Genomic DNA, 14,325 nt, shown 5'->3' on the forward strand with positions numbered 1-14,325 from the left:
ATGTATTGGCAAAGGATGCCTTACTAATTTCTAATGTTATAGTTGATATGGATGATTACCCTTCATGTATTCTTTCCTTGATTTAAAAGAATAGATCAATAAAACAACATTCCTTAAAAAAAAAAAAATGTTAAACAAAAAAATACCTCCAATTATATTACTATTTTTATTTGAAGCTAGACGTATCTATAGTAAATATAATTTTCGAAGAATGAGCTTTGCTTTGCTCAGTTAAACCACATCATTCATTCTTAAATCTTATGTCCAATGTCCATAAATTTAGTAATGTAAGTTCAAACTAAATTAAAAGTTCTTGTAAATAAATATTATCCAATTTGAAATTTAAAGATATGAACACTTCCACTTTTTCGGATCTTCTTATATTAACTGTTTGTTTTATTTCCTTTACATTAAATTTGTTAGGATTAGTAACTTAAAATGTTAAGAAGTATTCCATAATCAGTCTGACTAGTACATGACAGCAAATAAATAAAAAAACACCTAGCATATTACAGCAAGACTGCACAGTGTCCTAGGCCTTTTTTTTTTTTTTTTTTTTTTTTTTCTTTAGGAGAGGGGTATCGAATTCCAGACCTATATTTTGAAGACAAGAGAGTTATGCCAATCAGGCCTTTAGCTGCAATGTCCTAGGCTACACCTGGCGGCCAAAGCATATTGATACGCGAGGATTTTCTTCATTAAAATGGTACAAAATTAAAATCCTCTAAAAAAAGGGAGGAAAAGGCAAAAGAGCGCGTACATGAACACCGCAAAGAACTAGGATGATCGTGCCGAACCAAACACAAACAGAACAAAATAATACAAATTCACAACAAATGCCGCCTCCAGGCCGCCTTCAGAATGCAACAAATTTTAACAGGTTTAGGAGAAAGAGCAATGCTTTATTTTCAATATAGCAACACGCATCCAAGCATCATCATGTTTTCTCAGATATCGCCATAGCTTACGAAACCAGCTTTCCTCCATAGCTCGTATCTGCACACCTTCTGTGTTCCACCAATCTTGCTGCTAGTGGGTCTAACATACATGCGCGCGCGCGCACACAATCATGCAGCAACAGAGTTCTCTGTCAGAAATCGGTAGTCTACGCTAAAAAATGCTTCATAAATGATATCTGCAGGAATTTTGTGGAACTATCCAAGTTTTTTTTTTATCTTAAAAAAGCATGGCTTGAACATTTAACTTCTAGGATCCTTTCCAGCCAGTAAGCATTTGTTCCCCACACCTTTATAAATTGATAAACCAACAAGAATGACATTTCATATTTGTTGTAATGGGATTACATTACATGGATACACAAGTGCCTGAAATGCATACCAGTACACACAATCGCCAGATCACCATTTTGCTTTAATCTTTATGCAGAATTGATTTGGCAGCAAGCTGGTAAGTGGTAACTGCAGTGACTAGTTGAATCCCTCTTAACACAAGGCTACACACTGAAGCGAAGAAGAAAATGACCAGGTAAGAATTATGTGAGGAAGAGCTAGCATATTTCATCGCCTACCCAATTATCCTTCTCCTTTGGGCCAGTTGGCCCTTCTTCACCATAAAGCTCTGTTGGAAACAAATCAAATATGTTCTCCACTGAGAATCTAACAAATAGTGGGAGCAGATCAACTAACTTATCTATTTCTGATCGTGAATCGTACACAATAGTTGGACCCCAGTCTCTCATATACTGCAACCAACATGGTTCCTCAATGATTCCATCACCAAGATACTCAGCTGCAATAATCTGATACCTGGTGCTTGAGTCAATAATAAATTTGCTTCGAGCAACATCATTTCTCACTCCTATTCCCAGCTTTGATGACCCCTGAAGGTAAGTCCCAGGGTGTGGGAAGCTAGCGTGACCACTTTTAGAGGAATACACAATGGGCTTATTCCCTTTGATGAACTCCAAGTTGAAAGCATCCACCCACTCACCGCCACTATGCTGTGAGAAGAACACACTCCAAAGTTCTCCAGTGAAATTGCTCACACGGAGGGTGAAGTGCTCCCAGTCACCAACATGTTGCCCTATCTTGCTCATTGCAATACTCACTAAACCCACTTTAATGGTGGCAGGTCCATTAAAAGGGCAAAAAACCCACATCACAATATCGGTAAAAGTTCCTCCCAGGGCTGGTTTTACATGAACATAGAGCTCCGCACTGTCTATGTTTCCATTTTTCAGATCATCTCTTGCATTGTCATCAATTGGCAAATCTATCCAAAATTCACCATCGTTTTTCCCTCCACAAGGCAAGTTCGACCCCCTATAATTGATGGGTACAGCCTTCTTATTGCCTTCTTGGTATAATAGGGCCCCATTCTTGAAAAACCATTGCACTGATGAAGGCAAATAAACCTCGTCAGGATGGAAGAAAACCGTTGGCCCATAGTGGGTGATAAGTGAATGAATCTGATCCAGATTTGGCATGGCCTGTAGGGTGGAATCATGACTTTTCAAGCATGCAATATTTAGCTCTTCTTCAGGATTAATGTACGTGCTGCAGTAGAAAGTCCCTACAGAAACACCTGTACACGACATCCCCCTCTCAGCTGGTCTCGTGTTCCAAACCTGAAGAGGATCTATGGAAAATTCTGAATCCATGACAAGTATAAGTTCATGTGTTTCACAACTTTCTGTAAGATCCTCTCGGACACATCTAACTTCTTCAAGTTTGGGCTCCTCTGGTTTGTCACTAACTACAAATCCCATGGCCTTATAACCCGCTGGAGGGTTTGGCAGCCAAAAGTAACCACAACCATTGTGTTGTGTATCTGTACTCCAAATTAGCGTGTAGCTGAGGGGCTTTCTTAGAGCTGGCAATTTTAATGCTGAATCACTGATAGAACCAGACTTCTCCTTTGCAGAAGTGGCATCATGAGCCACAAGAACATGCCCTCTCAATGGCTGGTTGTTCAGCTGGCAGTAGTGACCAAGACAGAAGAACCCATCTGGGATCCCCACAGGTTTGTAGAATGTGAGACCTTTTGTTTTTCCATGCAATAGATTGCAGCTCCAAATTCTCTCAAGCTCAGTGATTTTGAAAACTTCTATATCACCTAAGCATATTCTTCCAGTAGCAAAACCTTGGCCTGAGTAGATGACAGTACGGTATTAAGGAAAGCTAGATACTTTGGAACACCACAGGCAATTTTTTTTTTTTTTTTTATAATTATTATTTTCTAGTTAATGATAGTAATCATAAAGCACACACCACAGCAAAAAATTAACTTCAAGTGAGCAATAATTTAACTGAAGTAATACTTCATAAATTATGGAAAATACAGTTTTTTTATAGGTATAAATTATGGCAAATATGACATTTGCTCCTGTATTATTATAAACGACATCTGCTTTCTCATATACTACCTGATTCAAAACACAATCTGTTGGATTTACAAAATCTAATAGACAACATCATCCCATTTTAGAGGAATTCCATATAGAGTAGATGTTGGTTCATAAAAAATTTATGAAATTCGAGTCTACAAACTTGATAAGAAACTTGAGAATTTTAAAAAGAAGAGGGAAAAGTTGGATAATAATATTGATGCTTACCATTTCTTTTCTGTTATTATTTTTATTCATACAGACCAACTCTAATCACTTTAGAGATGCATCAGCTGTTGGTGAAAGATCAAGTATGCCAATAAGAGATGGTATTTATATCATGAATGCAATTGTAAAGCACCATCCTTCTAATGATTATGGGTTTTCAACATTTGGAGTTTCAAGTGTCTTAGAAAAGATGTCCACGTACTTTTTGTCTAAGGGGCTAAAGAAGTAATCATCTTTATTGTACTTGAGAATTGTGAGGACCGTATGCTGACCAATTATCTTTTTCATTCAAGCATGAACTGTTCTTCTACTTAATTGGAGGTTTTTTGTTCAAGATATGGTTCTTTGAATCCAACAGTTTTCTTTATATTTAATTACTAATTCTGTATAGAAGATTAAACGAAAAGTAGTTAATTGATAATTTGACCACATCAATCTTAAACCCCCCCAAATTTTGAAAGCTTTAAGGTCTGGACTCAATTTCTTTATATCAGTCACTTCCTTTTTCTCTATATCACCATCTTATTCTTTGGCAATCAGAAGAGGAAGCATTCGGTTTGTGAAATCTGAGGAACATCTGAAGGGTTGCTTCAACATGGTTATGAGAACGCTCAATTTGAAGAGATCTCACTCACAAACCTATATGGGTAATTTAGTCATTCCAAATATCCGATCGACATGTTCAGGGGACATTATTCAATTTCCCTCCAAATTAACATCTTAGACGGGGGAGGGGGTGGGGGGGGGGGGGTTCAGATGAGCAAATTTAGAGTTCCAAAAACTGATTACAGATGAGTTGATGGTATTACCCTTATTTTTAGTTTCTTAAAAGAAAACAGCACACAGAAATGCCAAAGAATTTAATAAGAAAATATAAAACAAGTTTCAGGAAATAAAGACACTACAGGTTGATAGGCAATGCCACCTCGTCATAGTGGCATAAGAGGGGGATGGTGGTTTAGTAAGCAGAATTCTCCCACTACATTATAGTAATGCCGCATAACATACTACTATCTTACTTTCATCCCACTTTATGTATGTTCATGAAAGGAAACCACAGAGACCAATTGTATCAGTTTCAAGAAAGGAGCAATAAGAGAAGTTCAGTCAATTTACAAAGCTAATAAGCATCATTAACTATATATATTTTCTCACTCAGCATACAACACTCATCTCATCTTTCTAAAAATGCATGCCCTATGACCCATGCCAAAACAAAATTGGAAATTTGATAGCAACTAAAGTAGAAAATTATGCAATTTTCACAAAAATATTTAAAATTTGAATTCATATTCTGAGCAAACTTCAAAGGCACTAGAGACTCTTATGTATTAGAAATTTGACAAAGTTCATTAATGTGTAGAACAAGGCTTATATGTTGTAAGAAAACAAAACTCCCTAATCAATTACCTTTGACGACTATAAATATAAATGATGAATTAGATAAAAAGCAGTGTTTATAGCCCCTACAAAGTAGCTCTGAGGAAATAAGCAGTCGAGAGGTGACAGCCTGCTTCTTTAATCGACTATGGCACAAAATATCTTACCATATGAGTTATCTAAGCAATAATGTTCTGCCAACATCGGAGAAAAATAATGTGAAACAAGTTTTGAATCAGAAATGTAGAGATGGCACGAATGATGCGACAAAAAAAGAAAAAACAGAGTTAAGCAAACGCTTTTCTTCTAAAAGTGACCAATTTTATTGATGGAACAATGCTGTTACCAGAACAATTTACTGATATTCTTAAAGTGGAATGACAAAAATATTCAAATAAGGCTTAGATTAAAAAAAAAAGAAAAAAGAAAATGATAATATACAATCAACTTCATAATTTCTTAAATTAATTGAGGTATTATTCATATATTTCAGAGGGTTTGTTTCTTTCTCTCTCTCTCTTTTTCTTGGCTTCCATTTGTCTTAAGTCACTAGATATATGAACCATAACATCAACAGAAGCTGCAGACAAGGGCACATCCCTCTAACTTAAGAACGTACGATGACTCAATGACCCATTAGTTTAATCTAACAAAAGCACGTAGTCCCGGAGGCCAGGATTACGGCCCGCCTATAAATCCATCTACGCATACAAGCTACTCGCAGAAAATATTACTCAAGGGTCAAGAAACAGAAACCCAAAATCAGATTTCCAAACAGGATTTTTCTCGAGTCAGGAAAAATAGACTAAACATTGATTAAAGGGGAATACCTTGTGGCCACTCTGGGAGAGGTGCAGGCAGAGAGAAAGGCTCAGGCTCAGATAAGCAGAACTCATACTCACTTTCCCAGCACAAACACTCGCATCCAAACATCTTGATTATGCAAAATCACTTTTACAAACTCAAGAACAGAGAACCCCAACAAAACCCAGAAACTACTACCAAAGGTTTTGATCCTTGGTCAATCTCTTCAATTCTCTTTGTACTGCCAAGCAAGAGTGTGAGAGTAAAGTATGACAGTCTCCTCTCCCTCGATTATTCTGCGAAGATACGCAGGCAGGCGCACGCGCGCAGGAGCCTTTGTTCCCTCTAAAGTTTGATGAAAGAGGGAGGAGACCCCGTGACGTTTATAGTACGGTATAAGTTATCTTGGGTTTCACGGAGGGAGATAATAATTCCGTTGAGAAAAGTACTCAGAGGTTGAGTGGGAAAGCAGGAACGTGCGTGAACAGGATGTGCGTTGTTGATTTTGCTTTGGTTTCTTTTGTTTTGGAGTTTTATCCATTCAATAAATGAAGCCACCGGTCGTAATTTTCATATGGACTCTGATAACACTGTTACGTCACTCTCCGTTTTGTAGGGATTGCGAGCACGCTCCACTTTTGAACGGGGTAAGTGAAAGAGTGAGCGTTTGTAATTTAAGTAATGTTAGATATAAGCGTTAAATAGATAAATTTTTATAAATTTTTTGTAAATAAGTAGGTTTTATAAATAAAAAATATTTTTTTTTACATTTTTAGATAGAGTCTATTTTTTTACAAGAGTTTGTATGAAATTTGTCTATTTTAAATTTATACAAATCATTTCTCTTGTAATTAATAAAAAGGAAAATAATTAAATTTTGTATATTTAAAAATATAATTTTAAAAAATATAATGTTAATTAGAATAATATTACATATAGTTCTAGAGTAATTCTAGAGTGTATAAATTTCGCGTATTTTTTTAAAAAAAGAATGAACCCAATATTAAAAAATAAGTTTTTGATGTAAGACGCTCATATACTCACTTTTTTAAAGAAAATATGCTAGGCTTGCACTCCGACTATATAAATTATTTTTCTTTTAATTTTTACCTATACTTAGATAAATTATTTTTAAATAATTTAAAATTAATGATTTAAATGTAAACTCTCAATTCTAGTATTTTGAATGGAGAAATGCATCTACAAAGAGTTTTTACAAATTCTCCCTTTAAATATACTTACTTATTTTGTTTTACACTATCTAACTAGTATCTTCTATATATATATATATATATATATATATATATATATAGGCATTTTGCTGATTGGATTGGGAAATATCATTTTTGTGTGGTGGTCACGCGCTCAGATAAGAAAGTAAAATAAGGAGAATTTTTTCACCTGTGCGACAGTCTGATTGAACAGAAAGTAAAAATCCCGTTAGTCACTCAATTTAAAATAAAAACGGTGTCGTATAGTCACAGAATTATGCTCGTTTGCATCTCTTCCGTCAGTAGTCCGATCTTACCTCTATTAAATCACGTCCGTTCATTGGTCAAGCATATCAACAACTAGAATACAGCTGGATGTCTAACGAAAGAACCATTAGATGAAAATAAAATATGCAGAGAGCAAAAAAAAAAAAAGGGTAAAAGATAGTATCAAAACGGCCGTACACATTGGTTTGATTTTTAAACGAGGTATAGCTGTATGCAAGTACAAATTATAAGTTCTTGAATATTGAATGATTGAGTATGGAATGGTTGAGTACTCAAGAACATGATAGCATATTCATTTCTATATGGTACATATGGATTAGGTCATGATTAACCTCTAATTGACAATTTGTCTCTTTTTCTAATTTTTTTGGGTTAAAGAGAAAAGTAGTGATTTTTTAACAAGGAATGTTATTTATCATCTTACACTACATATTTTATATATTTTAATATTATTTTTATTATTTTATTTTATTTTTGTTAAATTAATTGAGTTATTCTACTTATCATCTATATACCACATATTTGTTATAGGAAAAATAAAAAAATAAAATAAAATAGGTATGGTGAGTGGGGATAATAAGTATAATTATTATTTTTTAACATGACAATTGTGAGTCATGTTATTGTAGATTTTATTGATTTGACTTGTTACTGTAGATTAAATGACTAAAAAATGAATAATGTTAAGTACAAACTTATAGTATTTAGGTTTGTAAGTCTCACGTATTTCTTTTTAAAAAATAGAGTCAATTATTAAAAAAAATAAAAATTTCAAATTTATCTATTTTTTAAAAATGAAATACGCAAAATTTACACATCCTAAAACTGTAAATATCATTTCTCTTTAATACATATATATATATATAAGAGACTTTACCCTAAAATTTATAAACTTTTTAAACTTTGAGGATCAAGAAAAAACCTCTAAAATTTACCAATTCTAATAAGTTATGCATGAGGAAAATCCTCAAAGTTTTGCGTAGGAATCAAGAAAGATAATGTGATTAGGTTAGTGAAGGCATCATGAATGGTTGTATCAAAGAGCATCTTCTGTCAGTTTGCTTTTCCTTTTTCTATTATTATTATTTTGGCTCGGATTTAACTTTTTAACCTACAATCATTCTATTGTTTCTACAGAGTTTCTTTGGGGTCCTTCGGTGGCCAATTCAGAGAAGGTTGGCTAATCATTTTAAAATAACATATTCGAGATTCCATCCTAAGACAACGAGGTTTTTCGATTCGTTTTCGTGGAACATCCCGTGACTAACTGCCAAACATCATTGCGTGTGGAGTTCAACTTCAACTACATTACTTATAGACAATTACATTTTTAACCAGCCTTTTTCCATCTTCCAAACATAACGACCCTGTAATTGAAAAATGCTTTAGTCATAAAAGTAAATTTACAAACTGATTTGATATAGTACGTCAAATTATAAAATTATTTTTATTATAAAATAGATCTAACAGATTCTATGAAACAACATCAGTTTATGAGTTTATTTTATGTAATATTTTTGCATCTATAGCAGTTCTCTTTTATCTTTGAACTTAATTATTAATTCATTCTACTTTGTTTTTAAATATTTTAAGAAAATAAATTTACTAGTATTAATATTTTCAAATATTAAATAAAAAATAAATAAAATATACTAATAGACCCACGTAGTAAAGTAGCATTTTCCTTAGATTATACATTTTTGCGTCTATTAAAAATTAAAAAATTATATCTCAATGCTAAGATGTAGAATGGTAGATGACCGGTGCAAAATTATAAATGCACAGTATCATAGTTTTTATAGTAAAGTGATGAGAATAATATCGTCTTCAGAAATTAGAAACTTACTTTTGACAAATACCAAAATTATACTAATCTCGACTTTATTTAGAGAAGTCATTAATATTTTTGTAAATGCAATTATAAAAAAAATCAATTCAAGAAAATATTCAAAAGAAAATAAAGTTGTTCGAAGATCAAATTGATTAGAAAGAAAACTTCTATGAAATCGATTTTACATAATCCCTCACTATGTTTTACTCATCTAACTAATTGAATTTAATTCTCTCTTTGTTAGCAAATCTCCAAACTCATCCAAAAGCCTTTTTCAATAGTTAATTAGAAATATTCTTGTTCATCATTTAACTCAAGAGTATGCAAATTAACAAAACAAGAAAGCATTAAGACCAACGATTTTAATACTACATAGGTTCATACAAGTCTTTCGATCTTTATATTTATCCATGCCGAAATATCCAAGATCTATCCTATAATTTCCTCTTTTGATAGCAAATCACAAGATCAAAATCATCTAATTAATGACCAGTCAATTAGAAGTAATAAGTTTAGAATAAATCAAACAAACATAGAAGAGAATTACTTCAAATTAGCATAGAAAAACAAGCATAGTTCGAAACTAGATTACATCGTTTTCCTATAATAAATAAAATTATGCTAAAAATTAAATTTAACATAAACGAATTCACCATAATTTTTCTGAGAGGAATAGAAAAAAATGAACACTGAAAAATATTCTCACCGTCCCAGTCTATCAGTCGCAGGCTCGCAGCTTCTTCGTGCCCTTTTCTTCCAATTCTTCAAAAGCCCCCCCCCCCCCCCCCTTTTTTTTCCTTAAGTTCCGTAAATGTCTCTCTTCATTAATTGTGGTTGGTAGGTAAGTCTCGACAAAACTCTGAACTTCCTCTTTCTTTTTTTTTTTTTTTTTTCTTGTTTTGAGTTTCAACATTCACTTTTTGTCGTTTCTTTCCGTCTTTGCTACCATCAACTCTAGCCTCCCCACTTTATTGCTAAATGATGTAACCTACTGCAAGGGTTCCAAGGCAAATGCATAATGGAGAAATTCTTCACTGACAAAAGGTAAATCAGATTCACAAACAGCAGAATTATTAAAATCATAAGCATGAGATGAAGTGGTGATACATCATTCTAGGTGATTGGCTAGTACATCTTCAAGACTTCTTCTACACATTGCTTAATAACATCTACCCAAAAGCAAGTGCTTGGATCTTCTGGAAATCTCATAGCTTGATAAATATTGAGCATAACATCTTCCTTGTTTACTCTCAATGTTAATTCATCATTTTGAACATCAATTAAAACCTTTCCAGTGACCAAGAATGGTCGGCCAAGAATTAGTAGGACTTATTGGTCTTCCTCCATATCTAATACCACAAAATCAACAGGAAAAATAAATTTATCCACCTTTACCAATACGTCTTCTATGATTCCACGTGGATACTTGATGGATCGGTCTGTTAGTTGTAAAGAAATGGTTGTTTGTTTTATCTCTTCAAGTCCCATTTTCCTGCAAACAGAAAGTGGTATAAGATTAATGCTAGCACCAAGATCACATAAAACTTTATCAAAAAATGAATTTCCAATAGTGCAAGGCAAAGTGAAACTATCCGGTTCTTATAATTTTTGTGGCAATTTCTTTTGAAGAATAACATTGCATTCTTCAAAAAGTTTCATTGTTTCGAACTCTTCCAACCTTCTCTTCTTGGAAATAATGTCATTCAGGAATTTGACATAGTTTGGCATTTGTTCCAAAGCATCTGCAAAAGGAATATTTATGTGAGTTTTCTTAAAAATATCCAAAAACTTAGAAAATTATTTATCTAATTTTTGTTTTTGAAAACGTTGAGGATAAGGAAGTGGAGTAGAGAGAATAGGAGGATTGTCAGGAAATGAAATTGCTGGAGGCTTGTCAATCTCTCTTGGTGTATCGTCATCTTCTTCTACTTTATTCTTACTTTGACCATTGTTTATACCTGTAGAGGTGGACTTAGTTTCCTTTGATGGTGACCTGTCAATTTCTCTTACACTTATAAGTGTGATGGTCTTGCTTTGTTTGTTTGGATTCACTTCTGTGTTGCTAGGAAAAGTTCCTCTTTATTGGGCATTGATGGCTATAGCTAGTTGCCTAATTTGCACTTCAAGATTCTTCATAGTGGCTCCCATGTTGCTACAATGAGTCTCAATGTTGTCCAATCATAAATGACTCTTTTTCAACCTTGCATTTGTCTCCTCGACAAAAGAAACCGTTGCACACTCAAGTGACATCTTCTTCTCACTTGGTTAACTATCAAATCCTAGAGAAGGTTGCAGCACATTCTTTATATTTCCATAAGACAAGTTCTCATGATTTCAAAATCTTGGATGGTAGTAATTTGGCATAGGATTACCATGATAGTTGTAGTTCCGATTGTTGATGTATTGAACTTGTTCTTGGCCCGTTTCATTACTTGAAACTGTCATACTTGTAGCTGCAATATATTCTGCACTTTGTGGTATCCTTTGGGTTTTCAAAGCTGAAATTTGATGAGATAGAGAAGCAACTTGAACTGAAAGCGCTGCTAACAGCTTCAATTCATGAATCTCTGTAACTTTCTTAGTCATAGTTCTTTTGATTGACTATTGATAGTTATTTGAGGCCATTTCTTTCAAAAGAGAGGTAGCACATTCAGTTGTTTTTGACATCAAAGTTCCACCAGTAGCATCAACTATAGTCTGAGTTTGCCCATTTAACCCATTGTAAAATATCTAAACCTGCAACCAGTCCGGCAATCCATGTTGAGGACAACGTCGATTTATACCTTTCCCATGCCTCATAGAGCGATTCGAAATCATTTTGTTTAAATTGACCAATCTCACTTCTGAGTTAGGTTGTTTTTGCAAATCGAAAGAATTTAGCAAAAAACTTTTCAACCATGTTCTGCCAGCTAGTAATACTTTCCAGTTGTAGATATTGTAGCCAACCTCTTGCATTGTTCCTCAAAGAAAAAGGAAACAATTTCAGTTTAATGGTGTCTTCAGTAACACCATTAATCTTTATAGTGTCAAAAATATTAAAAAACATCACCAAATGAATATTAGGATCATCTAGTGGCGATCCACTGAATTGGACTTGTTGCACCATGCTAATTAAGGTTGGTTTGAGCTCAAAATTGTTGGCATTAATGGTTTAACGTCTTATACCCGAGTAGTTGTCATTATTATCCATCAGCCATGACTAGTACTTTCTTTTTTCTTCATGATCTAAGAGTTCTTTCAATCTCCGGATCAAAGGGAGTAATGTCACGATATCTAGCACGACGCATCCAACGTAAAAAACACACATGTAGAACAAGAAAAAAACAAAAATAATAATAATAAAAATTCTAAATTAAAACTAAGATTGCTTTGTATTAATATTGACAAAAATAAGAAGAAATCAATCTTCGGCAACGACGCCAAAAACTTGATCGGTATAAAACTGCAAGTGCATAGTATCATAGTTTTATCATAAAGTGATGAGAAGAGTATCGTACTTAGGGATTGGTAACTTACTTTTGACAAATACAAAAATTATACTAATCTCGGCTTTATTTAGAGAAGTCACTAAGATTTATGTAAATGCAATTAAAAAAAATCAATTCAAAAAAAATATTCAAAGGAAAATAAAGTTGTTCGAAAATCAAATTGATTAGAAAGAAAACTTCTAGGAAATCGATTTCACCTAATCCTTCACTATACTTTACTCATCTAACTAATTAAATTTAATTCTCTCTCTTTGTTATCAAATCTCCAAACTCATCCAAAAGCCTCTTTCAATAGTTAATTGGAAATATTCCTGGCTCACAATGGTGATTCTGGCATCGATATGGCTCTCTTCACGTTTATCCATAATATAATAATAATAAATAACCAAATAAAAATAAATAAATAAAGACACAAAGATTTACGTGGTTTGGCATAAAAGTCCAGGTTGTTTAGGGGCAAAATCTATTATGATTGATGATTTTACAATCTTTCATGGCCTCACATATCGCTTAATACAATAGAGAAATTTGATCTAGGCGTAGAGTAGTCTCAAAGAGCCTAGGGAGAGTCTCCTTCACTTGTAGAGATCTCCTCTTTTTATAGAGATCTATTTTCATCCTTAGAGTGATAAAATCCAACTTGCCTTGCAAAACCTTTTCCTTTTAAGAGTCTGAGCCAACTGCTTTTGGTTTATTTTTTCTTTACCTTATCTCTTCCCTGCCTTATTTCTTGGCTTTATCTCTTCTCTTATTATTAGTGATAGATTTTTAATGGGTAGGACCCAGTCAATTTTATCTCTAATGGATGCCTGCAATTTTGAAGGTCGACTTGTTCATCAAGAAAGTTTTGAGAATCTTCAAGTCAACCATGATTGAGGTAATCTATAAAAAATTGCAGAAAAAGCAATTATGGGAATTGGTCCAAAGTCAATCACTTGTTATGATATGCAATGGAGATCTTCATGAGTGGTCCTTAAGAAAAATTTGTGAAATTTGTGGAAAGGGCCTTTAAGGATGGGCTTCTGTGAAGTTTGTTTGTAAGAACGTTTGCGTGATAATTGAGTGTACTGATGATTATATGTGATTGTTTATCGTTAGTGAAGTGCCCATATATTTCTGTGCTCGATGATATTTTTGGTTTTCAGTGGCATCAATGGATTTTGCCCCATGCTGCAATTTTTTGTTGGCGCTTAATGTTTCTGTTTGGATGTTGATATAAAATTTTGTTTGTAGTAACCTGTGCTTAAGTGATTAGGGAGCCTGTTGACACCTTGGATCCATCTTAGGCAGTTGCTGAGCCCGTTGACTTGGTCCCGAAGAAAACCTGCACTAAGAGGTTATAGAGCTCGGAGGCTCTTTCCCGAAGGTAACCCGCTTGCAGTAGTTGTAGCAAGTGGAGACACTCGGCTTGTACTTGGTGGGAGGATGCCTCGACCGTGTAACTCTGGTGATGTGAGTGTAGTAGAGAGGATGCCTCGACCGTGTAACTTTGGTGATGTAAGTGTAGTAGAGAGGATGCCTCAACCGTGTAACTCTTGTGATGTGAGTGTAACGAGAGGATGCCTCGACTGCGTAACTTGGGCGATGTGAGTGTAGTGGGAGGATGCCTCGACCGCGTAAATATGACAATGTGAGTGTAGCGGGAGGATTCCTTGGTGATGTGAGTGTAGTAGAAAGGATGCCTCAACCGTATAACTCTTGTGATGTGAGTGTAACGGGAGGATGCCTCGACTGCGTAATTCGGGCGAT

General features: G+C 34.1%; 1 protein-coding gene and 1 pseudogene across 1 annotated transcript; one reads left to right on the top strand and one right to left on the bottom strand.

Annotated features, from left to right (window-relative positions):
- Positions 1–1,376: 1,376 nt before the first annotated feature.
- Positions 1,377–6,259, bottom strand: LOC121259779. The gene is made up of 2 exons (XM_041161520.1): positions 5,785–6,259; positions 1,377–3,108 (listed from the first exon to the last, which is right to left on the bottom strand). The coding sequence occupies exons 1-2, from the start codon at positions 5,885–5,887 to the stop codon at positions 1,508–1,510; spliced, it is 1,704 nt and encodes a 567-aa protein (XP_041017454.1). The 5' UTR covers positions 5,888–6,259; the 3' UTR covers positions 1,377–1,507.
- A 5,581-nt stretch (positions 6,260–11,840) lies between these two features.
- LOC121261766 lies at positions 11,841–11,939 on the top strand (annotated as a pseudogene).
- The last annotated feature ends 2,386 nt before the right edge of the window (positions 11,940–14,325 follow it).

This window comes from Juglans microcarpa x Juglans regia, chromosome 4D, assembly GCF_004785595.1.
Source record: "Juglans microcarpa x Juglans regia isolate MS1-56 chromosome 4D, Jm3101_v1.0, whole genome shotgun sequence".
NCBI classification, from domain to species: Eukaryota; Viridiplantae; Streptophyta; class Magnoliopsida; order Fagales; family Juglandaceae; genus Juglans; species Juglans microcarpa x Juglans regia.

Excerpts from the sequence above, each read along its gene's own strand:
- LOC121259779 (XM_041161520.1), bottom strand. The coding sequence starts at position 5,887 with ATGTTTGGATGCGAGTGTTTGTGCTGGGAAAGTGAGTATGAGTTCTGC. Across the intron at positions 3,109-5,784 it reads TCTCCCAGAGTGGCCACAAG|GCCAAGGTTTTGCTACTGGA; the intron begins GTATTCCCCTTT and ends TCATCTACTCAG.